The following is a 20,416-nucleotide window of genomic DNA, read 5'->3' as shown; positions in this document are numbered from 1 at the left end:
GCTTTGTTTTTTTTTTGTACCCCAGAGGGTGTGTTTCGCATTTCTCCAGGACATATTTCACATAACTATAAACATGACCCGGTTGGTCAAAATAATGGATGAGATGTATCCTATAGATCAGTAGCTGTGTTTCCATGACCCCTGGAATTCTACAAAACTTAAATATGGCAATTAAAAACTGGTGATGAAAACAGCTCCACTTGGAAAAACCTCTCAAATATGGCTAAAAGGTTCTGACGCTCTGATGAGGTGGTTTTTCAGACGTATCAATATTGAGGTATATTGCAAAAGTGTCATGGGGAAAAAAATGGCATTTACATGTCAGTGGACGTGATGTACAGGGTCACGTGACCAGTTAACTTCAAGTGAAACTGACGCGTTATGATTGGACGGAGGAGTGGAGATGGAATATTTTTCACAACTGAAAAAAACAAAAGCAGAAAATATTTCATTCCACGGGATTTGACCAGAATTACGGTTTATGCACTTCACCCCATTCAATGGAAACACCTGCAAATCACAATTGTACTTTGTCAAAATTTTAGAAATATCGCTTTTATTTTGCGAAAAACTATCATGGAAACAATGAGTCCAACGTATTTGACAGCAGCGAGTGAACTTGAATTAGCTTTTCACATTTGTCACCACCAAACCATGTATACAAGACTACTGGCCGCGTTCCTCATGGGACTAATGGGAGGGGGGGACTGCAGAGCAGCAAAACAACAAGGGGCGGGGTGGAGTGAAATGCCAACTTGGTGTACGACTTCAAAACAAAAGTGATGTGAATGGTTGCATTTTTTGGATTGATCCATTTATGTTGGCATAATTTTCCCATTATTGTAATAAGTAGCAGGAGGAAAAACAAAGCAATAAATTCGGCATCTGCCTAGCAATTGAGACTCAACCAACAGCTGGCCAGAGAAGCCACAACAATATCCAGCAATGGTTGAGGCTTTTGGACTTTCAAAGTCTGACTTTGTCTCATCATCATCCTCATCAGCAAAGGAGCTCAAGCTAAAAAAAAAAAAAAGAATAAAAAGAAAATTGGCAAACAGAAATGCTTCACTAGTTCTTCTGCTCCACTAATGCAAATGCAGGGGCAGTGTGAGTCTTCCAATATCAAATAATATACCAAATGAATTCCTAAACACCTGAGATTAAAAATGTTCTCAGAATTATATCCAAAGAAAAAAAAAATTGTAGACCGCAGTAAACCGATAACACTCAGATATACGATAGACTATGAATTTGTTCAATTAAAAATATCTTCCTTAACTGTCAAAAAACAATTTACCTGCAAACAAAAACATCTTTTTTTCTTGACGAAGAACCAAAGACAGCAGTTCTTAATAATAACCAGTCACAGATCCGGGCAGTGCCTCTCAGTGTGAACTTAGCATTCAGACTGGTTGACTGGGGTGACCTTGTGCAGCACCTGGCTAAACGCACCTCGGCACTACGGCAGTGATGTGCGCACTGCTGATTCCCCTGGCTGGATTAGTCACGGCCACGCTAACGCAGACTGCTGAGCTCCTTCCACAAACCCAAAGACAAAATAGAACCACGGCGTCTCCGCTCCCTCTTCAATCTACCACAATAATCAAGCAACGCTCCTCTGCATACGTTCATCAACATAACTCATATCAATAGATGCCACCATGTCTCTCCTTCCACCACTTCTTGGCATTAGTTCCAATCCAGCAGAACTGTTTGCAACTGCATTTTGCTTGCTATTACTGAGGGGAATTTATGGAGACCCGTATTACGATGCTACTTTCCTGCTGCCGTGCCCCACTTCCACTTAGATTTTTAGGAGAGTAGCAGTTGAATGAAGTGCGTCAAGAGGAAACGAGTATACAGGCAGGTTGTCAAGAGCAGTGAATGTACAGTACAGGCTGCAGTTTGACAGTAAACAAGAGCTGTAACTCTACGGGTCGCTCCGGGTCAACGTGGGGTTCCTGGGGAGTCCGGGGAGTCCCGAAGAGAGACACCCTGCCAGGTGAGATGAACTGCCGTCAAGCACAGTGTTCCAGTGTGTGGGGTAACAGTGTGACAATACACAATTACATACAGTACCAAAGGTTTGGGGATTTAATCATCAGCTTGTGCTTGGCTACCTTCTGATTGATGGATCTGAACAGAATACTGAGCTCGTACACAACTTGCTAGTTCAATTCACCGGAGTTTCAGCTACATCATCAGAAACATTTAGAGAAGAACTGAAGGCCATGGCTGCCCTGTGTATTCACAGAGGCAGAGAAAAAAGCAATACAGCCATTAGGATTTTTTTTTTTTTTGTATAACTTCATGCGTCACAATAACAGTAAAAACAGCGGTAAAAATATTCTGCTTTCACATTCACTTTCAAGTTATGAACTTCACTGAAGTCATCGCTCTCAGAAACAAATTCTGAGCTACATGCTAAAGCGACGTTGCACATTACCAAAATACATTTCAAATCTATATCCACCCGGAAACATTGTGACTTAAAATCAGATGAACTTTTTTGGCATAGGGTCTCCAAATAGCACTACTTCTGTTACATACTCTAAAGTACCAGAATGTATACATTAATACATCCAGTTGGATTTATTTTTGCCTGTATCACTACACCGTCATTCACAATCGCAGGGATGACTGGAATTAAACTACACTTTTATTAAATTCTGGCTTTTTATTCTCAACTGGTTTCCCATGTTCCTTCTACAGGAGCTTATGGCGACGTATCCTTTATTTTTAAGAGATTTCCAAGTTTGTACACACTTCTAATGCTTCTGTGGGGATATTCTGTTGAACTGCCATAATGAGGTTCCAAACCATTACTCTCTCATTCTTAAACAGTTGCCACCGACAAAAATCACCTCCCCCGTATGACCACTCTTTGTAGTTTCTAATCGATTTCATTGGTTGGAACATTTAAGGATGGGTTACCGGTGGGGGAGAAACATGTTGGACACTGTGATACCTCCGTCTTCGGGTACATTGTCCCAACAAGTCTGACTCAACAATGAAGTATCTCACTTGGGGATGGCTGACACCCACGAACATCCTCAACTAGCGCAATACCAAGACAACGCCAAAAGAGTGTCTGCTTCAAAAGCAACCCAAATGTATGTTTGAGAAATTCGGGAGCAACATTTACAGAAAAACTACATCTTTGTGTCTATGATTTATGACTGTAAAGCTCGTCATTTGAGGACGTAGCCAAGTCGAAATTCTCAGAACCGAAGGAATTCCTTTTGTTTAGGGTGCCCTTTTTTTTCATCCACCACAACTGCTCACCACAACAGCGAGGGAGACTTTGGCTTCATGGCTCTTGACATTTTATGCTTGAGAAGGTTATGGGTTCTGCTTTTAGACAACTTTGCTCCACTAGTACTAGTACTAGTACTTCTAGGGCACCGCCACTGAAACAAAGTGTTTCGGAAGCCTAAACCGAGAGAGGTCACACACTGTAACACTTGACCTTGACATAGTTTGAATTTTTAAGGTAATTAATAAACACTTTCTGGGACAAGGATGACCATTTCACAAGTAAACGCAATCTGTTGTTGCAAAAAAATCCATCTGAAAATAAGGTTATAAAGATGAGGCTCCCTACAGAGTCGCAGTCTTTGAGAGCATGCAGTGCATATAAGAACCCAACTGGTGTTTGATATACTTTGTGATGGAAAGAATAAAATACAAAGTATTAATTGTTCTTTACAAATAGAGTTTCATTTATGCTTTTCAATCAGAGGAAAATTGCCCTGGTTCTATTTATAATTTCATTATTCTATTTTCTAGTTTTAAATCTATTGTACCGATTTAGACCTCCTACTGAATGTTTGTTGGGTTGGTCTGCAGCTGTCAGTGACCATGCAGCAATCTGGATTTTGAAATGTGCACTCAGAATGTGATAAGAAGAGAAGCTGGGGCTTGTTTGCTTCTCAAGACACCACTATCGGTCTTATCCAACAGCAGACCAGTTATGATTTAATTTTGAAATACCCTCCACAGCCATTTAAACAAAATTCAACTGGGCAACTTCTGTTTTTGTGCAAACCAATACCGGGAATCAATATGTTACTTATCAACATCCCTATCATTAATTTCAAAAGCAGCAACTGCTGGTGTACAAAAGTATGGATGCTCTAATGCAGCACTTGAATTTGAGGAGAGCATCTGTGTGCAAGCAGCTTGAAACCATCAAAACCAGTGGTTATTGTCTTATGCTCCCCCTGTTCTTTTCTCCCCCTGGCCTTCGCTCGTCTTCAGACCCGCTTAAATTAACATTTTTGGAAGCACCATCATCTGTCTAATCTATATCGAACAAATATCAACCTGAACTATTACAAATCTACACAATAGAAAAAATTTGTCAACAAAATTAGCCACAACACAATTTACATAAGCAACAATGTTCTATATGCGGTGGTGTGCTGCTTGAACAAAAATATCAAAACAGCTTGATCCTCTTGAAAATGAATGCTACAGGGGCTAACAGGGGGGCTCTGAACTGGAAGGAGGAGAGGGAAAACTCCCATCATTGAGAATACTACAGTTCATTCACACTCTTCAACAGCAGGGGCCATTCATTCACAACAGACCCACCATCACTATGGGAGTGGAGGGCTCTGCTTGCAGCAAAGGGGGTCGGCCAACTTTTACCTCAGAACCAGGAGGACGTGCGGCTACTTCACTTGGCCCTGCCCACATCCAATCAGCACAGAGCACACACACACACAAAAAAAAAACACACCCAACAATCCAACTGAAGAGGAGATGCAGGTTTTTAATGGCGGCATCATCATCATGAGGTGAAGGAGCGATGACAACTCTCTGGTGTCTGGATCAAACTTCTTTAACACCGTCCCCCCCCAACTTGGCATAGAAGAGCAAAAATGACCGCGATCTATTTGTGCAAAATCGTTGTTAATGGTGTGAATCACGATGCAGCCCAACACACAACCACTGCAGTGGGCACTAATGGGCATCTCGTTTACAAGTCACATCACAAAAGACACTGATAGCATTCATGCGGATTTGGGTCCATCTGCATGTGACTCATGTTTTAAAAAAATAAATAAAAAAAGTCTCAGAAGCAACAACACCGACTCAACAGACACACGGGGAGAAAAAAAACGAGCGCCGAACGCTGCGGAATAATAGGCAGCGCACATGAAATATTGATTGTCGTTTCGGTCTCCATCGTCATCTTTAGACCGTCTCTTCACCGCCGTTAATCCGCCGCTCTGGAAACAATCAAGCCGCTCGGGCCTGAATATCTCGGCGCCTCGCTGTACAGTAAGATGTTGCTTCTGCTGTCAGGCGCCAGGCAGCCATTTAGGTGCATATGGAGCCAGTTGAGTCTCTACGTAAATGGCTGATGCATTTGGAATTCTCTCTCTCTCTCTCCCTCTCCTAATTGCTGCGAGCCATCAGCACCCCCCACCCCCACCCCACCTCGGCCTTTTCCCAAAGCGTTAAATACGACACTTCAACGTGTTCTCCCCCTCCTACAAAAAATACCGATTCCAACGACATCAAGAGTGAGGCTTTTTTTTTTCTGTTTAGGAAAATGAAGCATAAACAAGTATTTTGAAGGACTCCCGGCCGGGCTGTGTCTCCAGTCTGAGTTATCCCCCAGAGTCTCCCGGATCAAACAATGAAACGGAGCGGAGACATTCCGCAAAACGTCCCCCTCACCACCACCACCACCATCATCACAACAACACACAACAAAAAAAAAAAGAAAAAAAAGAAAGAAAAAAAAAATCCGGACATCTAGTGTCAACAATCGGCTTATTGTCGACGCAGGAATCGACGAGATTATAGAGCAACATTTGCGATTTGTGTGTGTGCGCGAGCAAGCCGGGACCCCCTTGTGTTTAAAAATGTGAAATAACTGTTCCGTGGCGACGGCTGCCGCTCGCCAACATGTCAGCCCCGCATCAATAAATAGCAACGCAAAACGAAGCCGCCGCCGCCGCCGCTGCTCTATTGTCTATGAGCGTAATTAGCGGCTAGGTAGACGACGCTAACAGCGGACGTCTCTCGTCGCGACGCCGAATCCCGCCGCCGACATTTTCAAAACATCTCCCCCTACCAACCACCAGCGGCCGCGGCAGCACTGCTCCGGGCCTTGCCTCGCATCCTCGGACTCACCTGTGTCTCCCGTTCGCCTCGGTGTGTACCGTCTCCGGGTTCACGGTCCGGTCCTTACGCGGCTGCAGCGGATCCTCACCACCAGTCCCCGGCACCGGCAGGCAGCACTGATCCGCTCATTGGGCCTCGGCAGACGCTTCACCCCCTCGGTGCGAATCAAACTGGCTTCCCATTGGTCTAACGCTCCCTCCGCGTAGCCTCAGACAAGCTGCCCATTGGCTTCCGCCTTCCCCCTTTCAGCGGAGCCAGACATAGCGCTGATTGGCTCGCCCGGGGCCTCCTTTTTCTTGCAAAACGCACCGAGGCAGTGAATTGGCTGCCCATTTCCGCGGCGTAGACAGACGGCGGTTTTGATTGGTCGGTAGTAGTGTTGTTGTCTGGGTCTGGATAAAGAGCCATGTTAACCCCGGTGGGGTAAAGTCGCAATTTGCTCGCTTGTACTCATTAAAATAACCGGGTCGTGACACAATGTTATAACGGCGATTTCTTCCACGGTACCGCGATTGGACCGGATATTGAATAGCGATTCATTTTTTGTGTATGTTTGCTAGGGACGCTAGCTTGTTGTAACGCCGGGTATCGATATTGGTTCGCATGCATACATGTGCGACACGACAAAGCGTTGAGACGGGGTGCAAATAGCCGTGACAGGAGCGCGGATGGGGAGGAAACGTCATGACTTCTATCCGAAGAAGTAGTCCGAAGCAATGCAGCCCCCTGCAGGCTGTGCGAACGCCATTAGTCAAATGTGCAGACAAAGAAAACTTCCACCTACGTCGCCTTGTTATTTGTCATTTTGAAAGGATTCTGCAGATTTTCGTAAATCGACCGGACAGGAATAATGTTACACTTGGATTTCGGTCGAAGAGGGTCGTACATTAATCGTTCGCATTGTCTTTGGTCACGTCGTCTTTGATCCAGACGATCGGTACCGTATCGGGAATCACGCCGATCGAACCGTTTCCAGTAACAATTGAGATCGTAATAATAATTTCCACTAACGATGCGCGCAAATCACCACAATGTATTAAACCAGTCATTTCATAACCCCCTTTGTGGGTTTTAAGGCGTTCTGGTATTTATTCTTAAAATTTACGATGAATGTACTGCTGTGAGGCTCGTGTTGGTTGATTGTCTGTTTCATATGCAACACGCAGTGCCAGAACGTTGCAGCGCAACTGCGAGGCGCTGCGTTTCAAGGAGGATCGATGGAGGCATTGAGGGCATTGTCAACGGGGTGAACAATGGTCCTCACCTCAGGTTGTTGTGCTGCACAATCAATTGTTAGAACTGTCTGGGTAGGCAGGCGGCAACACGCGTTATAATACGCAGACAATAAATGAAGTTCAGTGTCGCCCGTTCACAATAACTGTCAAGAAGGCTGAGCCCCCTGGTGGCTTCACGAGGGTTTACGCAACTGCTCCTGACGAGATTCTTCGCACAATATGAAATGTCTCATGAGTGGAGTACATTCAGACAGTATTGTTTTTTTATTATCACTTTGCTCTTTCTCGCCTTAGTCATATAAGTTAAACATTAACATCAAATGAGATTGTCTGAGAAGAAACCAAATAAGCCTCTCACATTATAATTAACTCACATTTATAGAAAGAACACTCAACTGTGACAGAAGACAACTACTGTGTCTTTCCCTACTCGTGTTGCTGTAGTGTCTTCTCGTGTTGAGTCTCTGCGTAAATCCAATGTTTCGCCTGCTAAAATTGCAAAAAAGGCAGTAAAGGACTCATTTCAGTGCATCATCAAATTCCACAGTCTCTTGCACAGAAAATATATGGTTATGGACAATTTTGCAAATTAGAAATTAGATATGCAAACGTGTCAAAATGCACAAGTGCTTACATAGATAATAGGATTTGCTAAGGTCTGTTGCATTTAAACTCTGCAGGCTGATGGCTAACTGCTTGTCCCTTCCTGAACCTTTGTCAGCCTTGGAGTCATTTTACCCAGTCAGGCCAGTTTAAATCAGTTTAATGTCACAGTAGTGCCTGTCATCAAACTGGGTTCCAATGGCCCCCTTAAGATGGGTTCATTTCTGGTCATGCCATGTTTATGACTGACCTCAGCACCATCATCACTCTTGCAGAGCCCCAACTGGAGTGCTATACTGCTGACTGGTGGTGTGACTGCTGTATTGACACAAAGGTGCAGAGAAGTGCCACGTGCATTAAAAAAAAAAAAAAAAAAAATCTGACAATGTCACATGGACAGTCCAATGAGAGGCTGATCTGCTGGGGCTGGTGATTCAGCTGCAAAAGCATCTGCATTGAAATATCTGAGTAAATCTATCTAGAAATGTCTGTCTGTGTGTATATATGCTGCAGTATTTTAAGATTCTCTAAAAATTGCCATTGCACTTGCAAATATGAATAATTGGAAAAACCCTTACATGTTTATTATTCTAATTACACAGATATACAAGCCACATATTCATTGATAAATCTGATAAGGTGTATAGATGTTCATGTTGTTTTTTTCTTTGCCTTGATACATTCAGATGCATTGTCTGTCATGTATTTATTTATATATTTATTGATTGTTTTATTGATTAAGGACAGAGCTCGAAAGACAAAGCCATCCCCAAACCGAGACAGCCTTGTCTGGAGGGCAAGAATTCTCTTTTGTATTCTACTTCTATTCTTCTGTATCCTCTGATTACCTTTTTATTTTTAGCTTGAAACACACAGATGAGATTAATAATGTTTTATTGTGTTTAAAAAGTTATTTCATTTGAAATTTAAAAACACGCTTCCATCATATGTTGGGGTTTATATGACAAGCTTAATTATGGACAGAATAGAAAAATTCTGCTTTTTATTCATTTTAGAGAGACAGAGCAAATCAAATCATACAAATGCAACATGAAGTGCTTCATAAAAAACATTCAAAGAAGAAAGCCCTGATCCAGTCACAAAAATCCAAATTGCACCGTCATCCATCATACACAAATGGCTGTTAAAGTAAGGCTAAGTACTTCCTGGCCTGGCGATTGACTAAGGTTACGTGGCTATTTGTGAGGGAAACAGATGGATTGGATGTCTCTAATTAACTGCTGTCCTGTATCACCAGTCAAATATTTTATAGAATGCAGAAATAATACCTAAGAAGAACAATGATGTGAACAAACCTGTAGTGGCATGCCATCAAAAATACGATGAAATGATAGTATTGGATTTCCATGTCATCTAACTCCTCACCTGCTCATTTCCCCTCTTTAATCTATTTTATCTAAGGTAAAGAAAAATCAAGTGAGGTGCACATGGAATTCCATTAGCAGTTTGGTAAATAAGATGATATTCATGCTATTGTTTCTTGTCCAATACATTCTGTCATGTGGGTGTGTTTAAACTAACCTCATGTGTTTTTAGGGATAATAATTCAGAAAAAAAGGCCTTAACCCTTCAGGGAAACAGCAAAAACCATGTTGTATAGCAATAACATGACACTTTTAGTAACTTTTACTTTGTGGACAACAATTGTTTCTCCTCATTCTCCTCAACTACAATAATTTTATCTAAAACAATGTGACCTGTATCAAACACATTTAGTTGTTTTGGATTTTTTTTTTTTCTGCAAATTGATCGCCAAGAAATAAACTGTCTAACATGAAGTCATTTCATGAAGACTTTAGGCTGATTCTGCCTCAGGTGTAGGTTGGCACATGACATCATCATCATCATCATCAGCTAACATGGGGTGAAAGTGTGGATCAAGAAACTATTTGCATGGCCATGCAAGGAGACAAACTACTATCCACACCTGAGGACAATTTAGCTGATACTGTGACCATTTCTTCCAGTGTGCATGTCTTTGGCTGAATGACGTGAGAGAACCTGCACAGTGACACTGACAACATGTTAACTCCACACAGAAAGAGTCCATTTCAATGAGGTTCAACAGATCTGATACCAATGATATCTTGGCAGGGGAGAGGAAGTAGTAAGTTCCAAAATTACCACTAAAAATATTATTCCAATGATGGTTGGATAGGAAAGATTGTCTTATTTAAAAAAAAAAACAAAAACAAAAAAGAAACGTGGTAATGTATCTAAAATGAATGCTGCTCTATTACAAACAACGATTCGATTACGTGAGACGTGTAATAACAATGATGAACTTGAAACAGACGTCCATTAATGTCGCCGAAAGACAACAGTCGGTAGGTATCTTCATTATAGGCGTCTCAGTCCGCATCACGCACAAAATTCGGGGAGGGAAAAAAAGGGATGTGTGCGTCACAAAGGTAACCATCATCCCACCCCAACCCCCGCTAAGCTGCACGTCAGCTGCCCTAATCAACCAATCAGCATCGATCCCTGCGCCTCCCTGTGCGCGGTGAATGCGGTGTGAATGCGGGGTTGATGGGGGCGGGGGGGGTGAGCAGATGGACGCGATAGCACCGAGGGTCGCGGGGATGAGCAGGTGGAACGGCCAGAGGACGGGGTGCGACAGGAGTGATACTTCAGGACACCGCACGGCTCCTCCTGTGGGGGCTTCCATCTTCTTCTGGACACCAGCATCACGCTGATGACAAGAGCCTCCTTCAGGTAACAGCCTGAGTGGGTGCATGTCGCTGTGTGTGAGTGATGCAGTCATACGGATGAATCTGAAGAGAGCGATGGAGTGATAGAAAACACAGTGTTGGTCTCAAATAGCAGAGAACGTCTGTGGAAGGTGGACCACCCACATCTAGTCTTCATCATCCGTACAGAAAAAAAAAAAAAAAAGAGAGTGCCATTCATTGCAGGGGCCGCCTTCCTTCGAGGAACTGCAGTAGTCGGACACCAGAGGGCGCTCCTGCACTGCCCTCTACACTCTAGAACCCAGTCACAATGGGTTTTAAAATTTGACAGAGGGGCCAATAAATATGCATGAGGGATATGTAGAAAACATTACGTAGTTTTAATGTCAATTGTACGGAGCCCAAATCAGTGTCCTTGAAGCCCCACCGTATTTAGCTCTTTATTGAAATTACTCTGAAAACACTGGAAACATGGAGGAAAGACAGCAGTTTTATGACTGACTGACTGACAATATCAATTTTCAAGTTCAAAGGGTCGGCTTAAATAGCTTAACGTGCCGCATATGGCCATCATGGTAACACAGTTTACCATGATAATGATACAACAAAAAACACAAAATCTAATAATAGACATGTTAATACACATGTATGACAAGAGGTACATTTGCAGTGATGGGTAGATGTTGCAATTGTGACAATGCTTCAAAAGGTGACAACTGTCAAAACAAAACAACCAAACACTGAACAAATGTGACAAGCAGAGGTGGGTGGAAACAAAGTACAAATACTTGCTTACTTGAGTAGATTTTTCAGGTATCTGTACTTCACTTGAGTATTTCTTGTTCTGATCATCGATAGCTGTGCTTTTTGCTCCTTACATTGGAAAAAACCTTTTGTGTTTAAAGATGTTTAAAATATACAAATGTTGTTGCTTGAAGTACAGCTATTATAGTATGCTGTGTAATTAAATACAAAACCGGATCATATTTTAGAGGGACATTATTCAAAGTATTCAGCTTATCAGTGAATTTAAAGTTTGTCTGACAAGTTTTCTGTAATTTGATGTTGGTAACACACTTGGCCGAAATTAAAAAGGGCGGCCTTCGGAATGCGCTTCGGAACAACTCCGAATAAAGTTTTACTGCTTTTATTTTGATGATTTTTTTTTTTGTAGTTTTTTTTAGCAGGAGTTTTTTAGCAGCAGGTTTCAACAGGTTGAGAAAAACAAAACAAGGTTATGAAACAAACAAAGATTGCATTCAGTTATCAAGTTCCATAAATCAACAGAAAATACGTCATTTTACTATTAACATAAACACATATCATATTGGAAAGTAGTAAATCAAACCAACATGTTAATAATCAGAAAACATAATCACACTCAATGAAAGCAGATTACCAGCAGCATCTCTGAAGTCCTGTGTATTCTAATGACTAGACTGACGTTCTGAAGCTCCTTTTATACTGGTGGTTGAGGTTGATTGTCATCTGGAACAGGTGTGGTGTTGGTGTCTGCAAAAGTGTAGTACTGTGTGCAAAAGTTCAGGTTTGGGCACTTTGCCACCATCTGGTGGACAGGTGTGGAACCGCAGCTGGCTAATGGACAGTTTTATTACCCCCCAAAAATGTCTGCTCACATCTTTTTTTGACATGATTAAGTACAAGTATGACTGTGCCTCTCTAATGGGGCATTGAAATGTGTTTGCTGTGATGAGGTTCAGTCTCGCATCTTTTCGCTCTGCCACAGGATGACGGGAAACCTGACTGCCGAGTTTTTCCACAACGGCTCCGTCTTCCCTCCGCCGTTCCCGGCAGCCTCGGCCTCCGCGCCGCCCTGGGAGGCGCCCTCCTTCACGGTGGCGGCCCGCTGCCGTGTCGCCGCCACGCTGGCGCTCTTCGTCTTCGCCGCCGTCAGCAACCTATCGGTGCTGATCAGCGTGTGCTGGGGGCGGGGCTATCGCCTGGCCGCCCACCTACGGCCGCTCATCAGCGGCCTGGCGTGCGCTGACCTCGTCATGACGTTCGTGGTGATGCCGCTGGACGCTGTCTGGAACGTCACGGTCCAGTGGTACGCCGGCGACGTCATGTGCAAGCTGCTGTGCTTCCTCAAGCTGTTCGCCATGCACTCGGCCGCCTTCATCCTGGTGGTGGTGAGCCTTGACCGCTACCGGGCCATCCTGCACCCGCTGGATTCTCTGGACGCCGGGCACAGGAACAGAAGGATGCTGTCGATGGCCTGGACCCTGAGTCTGCTGCTGGCCTCGCCACAGGTACGCCAGAGTGAAGGCTATGAATTTCGTTGTTACGAGCTGGAGGACCCAGACTTCGCACCAGTTTTGGTATCCAGTGCGCAGCAGGAAGAACTACCAATTCAAGGCCCAGTGTGTGATATTTGGCTTGATTTATGATTTTTATGTTGGTAAAAACTTAACACGCTGCTCATAAATACATTAATAAAGGTGCATAATCGCAGTATAATTAAAGTCATTTGGTTTTCCTACCCTTAGAATGATTCTTACAGCTATAGATACAGTATGTGAAAGAATGTACACAGAACAAGAATCTTGCTCGCAGGACAATGAGGGTAATTAGGGTATAGACTCACGTTTTCAAATAAACCAACAAAGAAAGAGGTAGACGAGGTATCCAGACATGTCTGTGAAGGTTCTCACTCATCTGGGTCATCTTCAGGTGGAAGGGTTAAGTTAGGGCAACTGAACTTGTTCTTGTGATCGTGAAGATGTTTCGCCTCTCTTCCAAAAAGCTTCTTCAGTTCTGATGGAGAGTCTCAGGTATTTAACCATCAGGAGGTGTGGGTGGGGCTAAGGCTGATGGTACCTACTATTAGCCTTGGCCCCATGTATGGTATTCAGGTTTTGGTCCGCAGGCCACTGTAGTTCACTGGCAAGCACAGGAGGGGCGTGGGGAGAGTGAAAGACACTGCAATCTGAAATGTAACCGCTTGATGTCGCTGTTTCTTCTTCAAAACCTCCCAATATTACACACTGAACCTTTAAATGAAATGCATTCCAAAAAGAATCAAAACTCTTTCCATTTCAAAAACTGTAGCAGGACTTCGAAAAAACACCTCACTTTACAAAAACCTTTGGGTGGGGGGGCCAGGAGAGGGAGGGGCTTCCTCAGTAAAAACACTTTTTGGCATTCATTTCTTTAGACAGTTAATCTCACCATAAAGTGGTCACAACGTGTTATGTATTTAAAAATCAATCCTTCAACTACTGGATTGTTAACCCGTATGCACTAGGAAACACTGCAGTTCAATCCACTGGCTCAAGAATCACAGCCACTGGTTCACATTCATTGCTATCTATGGCCATTTCTTTTCAGGCGGCAGAACAGACACATGCAAGGGGCCTGACAGAAGCTGATCTGCCACAGATAAAAGTGGCAGCACTAGAAAAGGAGCCGACAGGTCGCTTTTACTTTGGAAATCTGAGCCAGTGTGTTTGAAAGGGCACTCACTGATAACACAAGAGTATAGTGGAGGGGTATTGAGGCGGAGGAGGGTGTGTATATGTGTGTGTGTGTATAGGTGTGGGAGGGCAGTGATGCCCAGGACTGATGCTTTTCTTGGGTGAGTTTGCATGTTCTGCCTGTGTCTATGCCAGGGGGGGGGCAAACGTTTTGACTGGTGGGGCCACACTGGGTTCTATAATGTGCCAGAAGGGGGTAGCAGGGCGGCAGCAGATGGATGGAGTGTTTTGGTGAGCCACCTCATAGGAGGAAACAATCTATCATGGGATAAGTAGAAAACATGTTGCGTTAATGTCAATTGAAAATGGACCAAAGCGAAATTGCAACCAAATCAGTGTCTTAGAAGCCCCACGGTGTTCAGCTCTTAACTATTAATATCATTTCTTCAAGTTCAGTGGGCCAGATTAAAAAGCGTTACGGGCGGCATACGGCCCCTGGACTTTAGTTTGCCCATGCCTGGTCAATGCCGTTCCGTCTGGGTACTCAGGCTTCCTCCCACAGTCCAAACGTGCATATTGACAACTCTGTCTGTAGTTGTGACTGTTAGTATTGATGATTAATTGTCTGTATAAGCTGCCCTGCGATAAACTTGTAACTTGTTCAGGATTTTACCCCACCTTCACTCCAAGACAGCTGGGATAGACACTGTATCGATTTCAGCTTGCTTCTATCGATCGATCTATCTATAAAATGAATGTGCACATGTGTATTTACAAAGAGTTTTAGACCGCAGCACAAAGAGTTTAAAACACTCAGATCAGCTTCATCAGCTTTTAAGTCTGATTCCAGAGGAGTCAACAGCAACCATGGTGATATGCTGCTGTTTTGACACCACTAGAATCTTTTGAGCTGCATTAAAATGTTATTTAATGCACTACGTGGAGTCAAACGACTTACGCCAGAAAGCGTGTATGCTTTTCTGGGACTGTTTCTCTCTCATACCTCATTGTCTCTATACTTTTCCCATCCAGTTGTTCATCTTTCGGACCATTAAAGCTGATGGAGTGGACTTCACTCAGTGTGTGACCCACGGAAGTTTCCGGTATCTCTGGCAGGAGACGGCATACAACATGTTTCACTTTGTTACACTGTATGTCTTCCCCCTGCTTGTCATGATTTTCTGCTACACCCGCATTCTCACCAAGATTAATGGGCAGATCCGCAAGAGCAAAGGTGTGTGACTCACTGTCGAGGGGAATGTTTTCACCCTTCAAACACATTGCATGTGACCCCATCTGGTCTAAAAGGAGGATTCAAGTCCCACTGCAGCTTCCTGTGTCCATGTGCACATTTTCATTTCAGTCATTATTTGTTTTGGGATAGTGTTCAGTCTTCCGCTTTTTCTGTGGATGGTTGACGTAGATGTGTTAGCTTGCGGTGGCTTTTTTCACAGCTGTCGATAGTCTGTCAAAACATTACTTATACTGGAGTGAGTAAGATATTCTATAGCTTTCTCCAGTGCTCACTTCAGAGAGTCAAGTATGCTGTCAACAAAACTCTTGCACAATGTAATTCAACAGAAAAACAAAACAAAAAATCATTTTGATAAATATTATTACTCATTATTGTATTATTGGTATTAAAAGTGATAATTGCATTATTGATTCATAAAAGATCATAGCGTCTCCACATAAAGTTTACAAACTGTTAAATCTGTAGGGAAGTCACGTCACGCTGTCAGGACCTTACTAAGAACCTTACTGCTTTGCTGTTGGGTTAACTGCAAAACATATAATACTTCATAAATGGGATATCATCTTTCAAAAAACTCTAAATCTGGGAGTCAGCCAAGACAAAAAAAAATGTTGGGATTTATTGGAGCAAGTGAAAATTAAGCATTTTATGCTCATTTACAGTGCAGTGTAGGCGACATTCGAGACATCACTGTCTTAGATTTTTAAAATGCATCAGTAAAGCACTTCAAGCACTCTTCTACCTGACCAATTTTTTTAATCTGATTTTGCTGTGCTGCTAGATTATAGCTATTAGTCCAGTGTAGGAAGAAGTAAAAAAACAACAACCTAGAAGATGAACCTACAACATGGTACAACCTGGATTTATTCTTTAAAATCTTACCTTTTTGATTTTCAATGAAGTTTCCTTCTACTAAAAGGTGTTTTGTCATCATGCACAACTAGATCATCCTCATCGTAAAGTTACACTGCTCGAATGTCACACTGGGCTTTCTCACTGTGACACTCAAACAGTCTAACGGTCAGTCCTTCCACAGTTACACATCAGTTCCAGATCTGCTTTAATGAAGAGTTCTTATTTTGTCGTTGCCTATGTGGTGTGCCTCCAGACAGCCAACAATGCCTCCGACGCAGTGGAGCAGACATGATCCCCAAGGCGCGGATGAAGACCCTGAAGATGACCGTGGTCATCGTCAGCTCCTTCATCATCTGTTGGACGCCGTACTACCTGCTGGGGATCTGGTATTGGTTCCAGCCCGACATGATCAAGCACACGCCCGAGTATGTCCACCACATACTGTTTGTCTTTGGCAACCTCAACACGTGCTGCGACCCCGTCATCTACGGCTTCTTCACGCCGTCTTTCCGGGCGGACTTGGCCGACGTGGTGGCGTGCTGCACCGGCCGTCGGAGGGTCAGCGCCTCCCCTCGCTCCGTGGATCGTCTCTCGGCCCGGATTGCCGGAGCTGCTGTGGAGATGGAGTCGGACCTGAGCTCCAACCAGCACAGCGGGAACCCTGGTTAGACACTGATGACCCAGTGTATTGTTACAATGCAGCCAGTGTAGAGTACTTTCGGTAAACGCTAAGTACATTCATTCTTTCTATGGTAAAGACTAGAGGCTTTTGGAGAGACTTTGAACTGGGGCACAGGCTTTAAAGGTCCAATGTGTAATATTTGGGCTGATTTACGATTTTTGTATTGGTAAAAGCTCAATGTACTGCCCTTAAATATCAGTAATCACAGAATCAAAAATCAAAGTACAATAAAACTTATTTGGTTTTCCCACCTTTAGAACGGTTCCCATATATCCATAAGATAGATCAATAAGGGTCTTGCTCCCAGTTAGCTGACATCTTGCACCAACATATTTCTAAGGAAGCCTGGTGTGGACAATCCAGCTGACTGATAGCATGTTTCGTAATTAGGGTGAACGCTTACATCATCAAATAAACCAACGAAGAAAAAGGCGGATGAGGTATCCAGGTTTTCTGTTCACAGGCCACCGTAGTTCACTGACAAACTCAGGAGAGGGAGGGTATGGAGTCCGTAAGGGGCCTAACTGTAACCACTCAATGTTGCTGTTTCTTCTTCAAAATCTCCAAATATTACACACTTAACATTTGACTATACCTCCCACTGTGGGAGCTGCCGCGACAATTCTACAACTTTGTCGCTATGCAACTGACCTAGGAGATATGCATGTCATGTATATCAGTACTACTCCTAATTGTCCTTTACTGCATAACGACCGAAACAAATATAAATGCTTGGTTTGCGTCGATGTGCCCACCGTGCTATCTCTGCTGTTCTCTCTTCAAGTGTAGCCCAAGGGATGACAATATACTGGCTCCATCTAGGTTACAAAAGAGATTCAATACAGTATGGTCTGCTTCTTTCCCAAGTATTGAATAGTGACACAAGTATTTCCTAAAATGTGGTATTTTATCTATATATAGTCCATGTTATCAGTATACCTCTCAAAAAAAGACAAAAGCTGTGTCCCATCCCGCAAACTTCTGAGCTATTATTGAGTTTTCAAGCAGAGTTTTGATCAGGCATGAAAGTTTGGATGTGCATTTGATTCATCCATCTGTCTGCCGTCTATCACTGCTGATCCTGCACTCAGGGTCGTTGGGGGAGCTGGAAGCCTCTCCAGCTGTCTGGGAGTGACAGCTTTGTGTAGGGCCGCAGAGAGACAGCGATTCACGCATACAGACAATTAAGTGTTGACAGTTTGCTTAATGCCTGTGAAATGTGGGAGGAGTTTGGAGTAGCCGCAGTAAACCCATGCAAACACAGGGAAAGACAGACAGAGTCGTGACATCTGCCAAAGTCCCTACTGGTAAATGCAAAATGGGAGTTTACGATTTGGGACACAGCTAAGAGCGTCTGCAAAATAGCTCTGCATGATTGTTGAAAAATATCAGTAAAAGTTGTTTTTATGGCATCAAAAGTGACTTGATTTAAAAATTCAGGCGGTTTTCTCTGAAATCTGACAGCCTTGAGCCACTTTGAGTCTTTAGTTTGACCCATTTCCTTCAAAGCATGGATAGAATCAACTCAATTAATGCCGTTTCTAGCCACTAGGGGGCATTCAAGATGTTTTGGCATCGTTGGGAACTTAAATGTCGTCCATCTTTGTATGGCGGTAGTATTGAACTTAATTTTGATGTTCAACAGCTAATAGCCCATGTACGGCAGAGCACCGATTGTTAACGTGGAAACATTTATACTCTCTTGATTCAAGCACGTGTCAGCAGTTTGAGCCTCATGTATGCTCAATAAATATCAACCTGATTGTAACTGTTTGGCTTCGTGTTCTGTGTGTTTTAACAAATCCACACTTAAGTTTGGAACACATATGCCATCTTGATATATCTATGTCCTTACTAGTTAAGTCGAAGCTTTAGCTTTAAGATGTTCTGTTTAAAAGTCTTATTACAACAGCCTGACTTATCATAGGAGTCACGGTGTGTTTTCATTTAGACAAACTCGATTGCTGGACAAAAAACCCTCAATAGTTAAGACAATGTTTTAATTTGGCTTTAGTCATGTTTTAATGGAAGAATGAAAAAACAAGAAAAATAAAGAATGGTCAGTTGAGACTTTTACACAGAAGATTTGGCAGTCAGAGACTTTGCTGCAGATCTGGAATATGGCTTCTCCTGAATATTACATTGTGCATATGATAAAACATATATAAATACTGTATGAAACTTTAACACTGTCCTTATACATTACTTTCAATGGCCCATATTCCCATCAAAATAAAACTTGCATGGTATAATAATATCAAAGCAGCATGAGAATACATAAAAAATAATGTAGCTTCATGAAACACTGTGTTTTTAAATCTGATCTATTGAAGACATGCAGTCCAAATGTTGTAAAGTAGCCTGGCACAGCCTGACCTACCTTTACACTCACAGTGTATTCACTTTGCATATGGCTCTGGGTAAATCCATTTACAATGTCATATGTTACGTCTGGTGTAGGGAGTTTCCCCTGAAATGAAATGCTTAAGGCACCAGGCCAATTACCTGGTATCAATGACCAGGTTTGAATTGTGAATTAGTCAAACTGTTCATGGCTAAATGTAAAACATAGATGAAACAAAGGAGACACACAGTAAATAAATAAATTGCAGTGGCGTACTTAGGAACAGAAATGCATCAACACATGCAATGAACATATTGCTTAGTTTTGTGAATCATAAGATAAAATAAAAATTCACAATGTTTACTTATTGTAATGTTAACAGGTGAAACTGAACTGAATATATTCATGACATTGTGTATAATTTGAAACTACGATATTAATTTTATGTAAAAACAAAGTAAAATAATGTAGCGTTCTGGTCTCTGCTTCCTTCTGGAGCTCATCTGTAATCAGTCTTCACTGCTAAATCTTCCATTCTAAACAGTGCCTGCAGACAGGCCTAGGCAAGTTAAAGCTTTCATTTTTAAAAACAAAACAAAACTTTGCTCATCGAAAATCATTAAAGCATTATTTCATTGGTACTAGCAGCCATCACCTACTTTTCTACATTTTTAAAACCCTTTTTGTACTTTTTCTTTTCTCGTTATGGCTTTCCAGAGCAGTTGTTCTCTCTCTGGGAAACAGCGTTTGCTCAAAGGCCAACACAATCAATACTAACAATCATTTCCTCTCCATTCAAACATATGAGAAATAACCAACAGAATAATAATTAACAACAATAATAATGACAACAGTTACCCCCAAACAAAACAAACAGTTGTTTTGGTATCCAGTGCACAGCAGGAAGAACAAATACTTCAATGAAATGCATTCCAAAAAGAATCCAAACTCTTTCCATTTCAAAACTAACTTCTAAACACCTCACTTTACAAAAACTTAATGGGTGGGGGGGCTGTGGGGTAAGTGGTGGGGGAGGGCTTCCTCATCAAATACACTTTTTGGCATTCATTTGGTTAGACAGCTTTCAGTTGTGTGAATGTGTAGAGAATAAATCACCTGTCATTTCTCTCTGCTCAGTACAGAAAAACCCTGTCAG

General features: G+C 42.6%; 2 protein-coding genes across 2 annotated transcripts in view; one reads left to right on the top strand and one right to left on the bottom strand.

Annotated features, from left to right (window-relative positions):
• gatad2b (GATA zinc finger domain containing 2B) overlaps positions 1-6,445 on the bottom strand; it is a 36,823-nt gene extending 30,378 nt beyond the window's left edge. The window contains exon 1 of the mRNA XM_076051462.1: positions 6,151-6,445. The gene's annotated coding sequence lies outside the window, so the exon portion shown is untranslated. The remainder of the gene's footprint in view (positions 1-6,150) is intronic.
• A 3,930-nt stretch (positions 6,446-10,375) lies between these two features.
• Positions 10,376-18,689, top strand: gnrhr1 (gonadotropin releasing hormone receptor 1). Its single transcript, XM_076051481.1, has 4 exons — positions 10,376-10,715; positions 12,438-12,960; positions 15,157-15,358; positions 16,488-18,689. Exons 1-4 carry the CDS (start codon positions 10,696-10,698, stop codon positions 16,901-16,903), a joined length of 1,161 nt encoding a protein of 386 aa, XP_075907596.1. The 5' UTR covers positions 10,376-10,695; the 3' UTR covers positions 16,904-18,689.
• Positions 18,690-20,416: the final 1,727 nt, after the last annotated feature.

The sequence above is a fragment of the Nelusetta ayraudi genome, unplaced genomic scaffold (assembly GCF_046127955.1).
Source record: "Nelusetta ayraudi isolate G7.1 ecotype Tasmania unplaced genomic scaffold, CSIRO-AGI_Nayr_v1 ptg000135l, whole genome shotgun sequence".
Lineage (NCBI taxonomy): Eukaryota > Metazoa > Chordata > Actinopteri > Tetraodontiformes > Monacanthidae > Nelusetta > Nelusetta ayraudi.
Note: the sequence above shows the minus strand (reverse complement) of the source record. Positions and strands in the feature narration are given on the sequence as shown.

What these genes read in the sequence shown, in the direction of transcription:
- gnrhr1 (XM_076051481.1), top strand. Translation starts at nt 10,696, where the DNA reads ATGACAAGAGCCTCCTTCAG. An exon ending in ATGACAAGAGCCTCCTTCAG is followed by an intron (nt 10,716 to 12,437) that starts GTAACAGCCTGA and finishes GCTCTGCCACAG; the next exon opens with GATGACGGGAAACCTGACTG. An exon ending in TGCTGCTGGCCTCGCCACAG is followed by an intron (nt 12,961 to 15,156) that starts GTACGCCAGAGT and finishes TTTCCCATCCAG; the next exon opens with TTGTTCATCTTTCGGACCAT.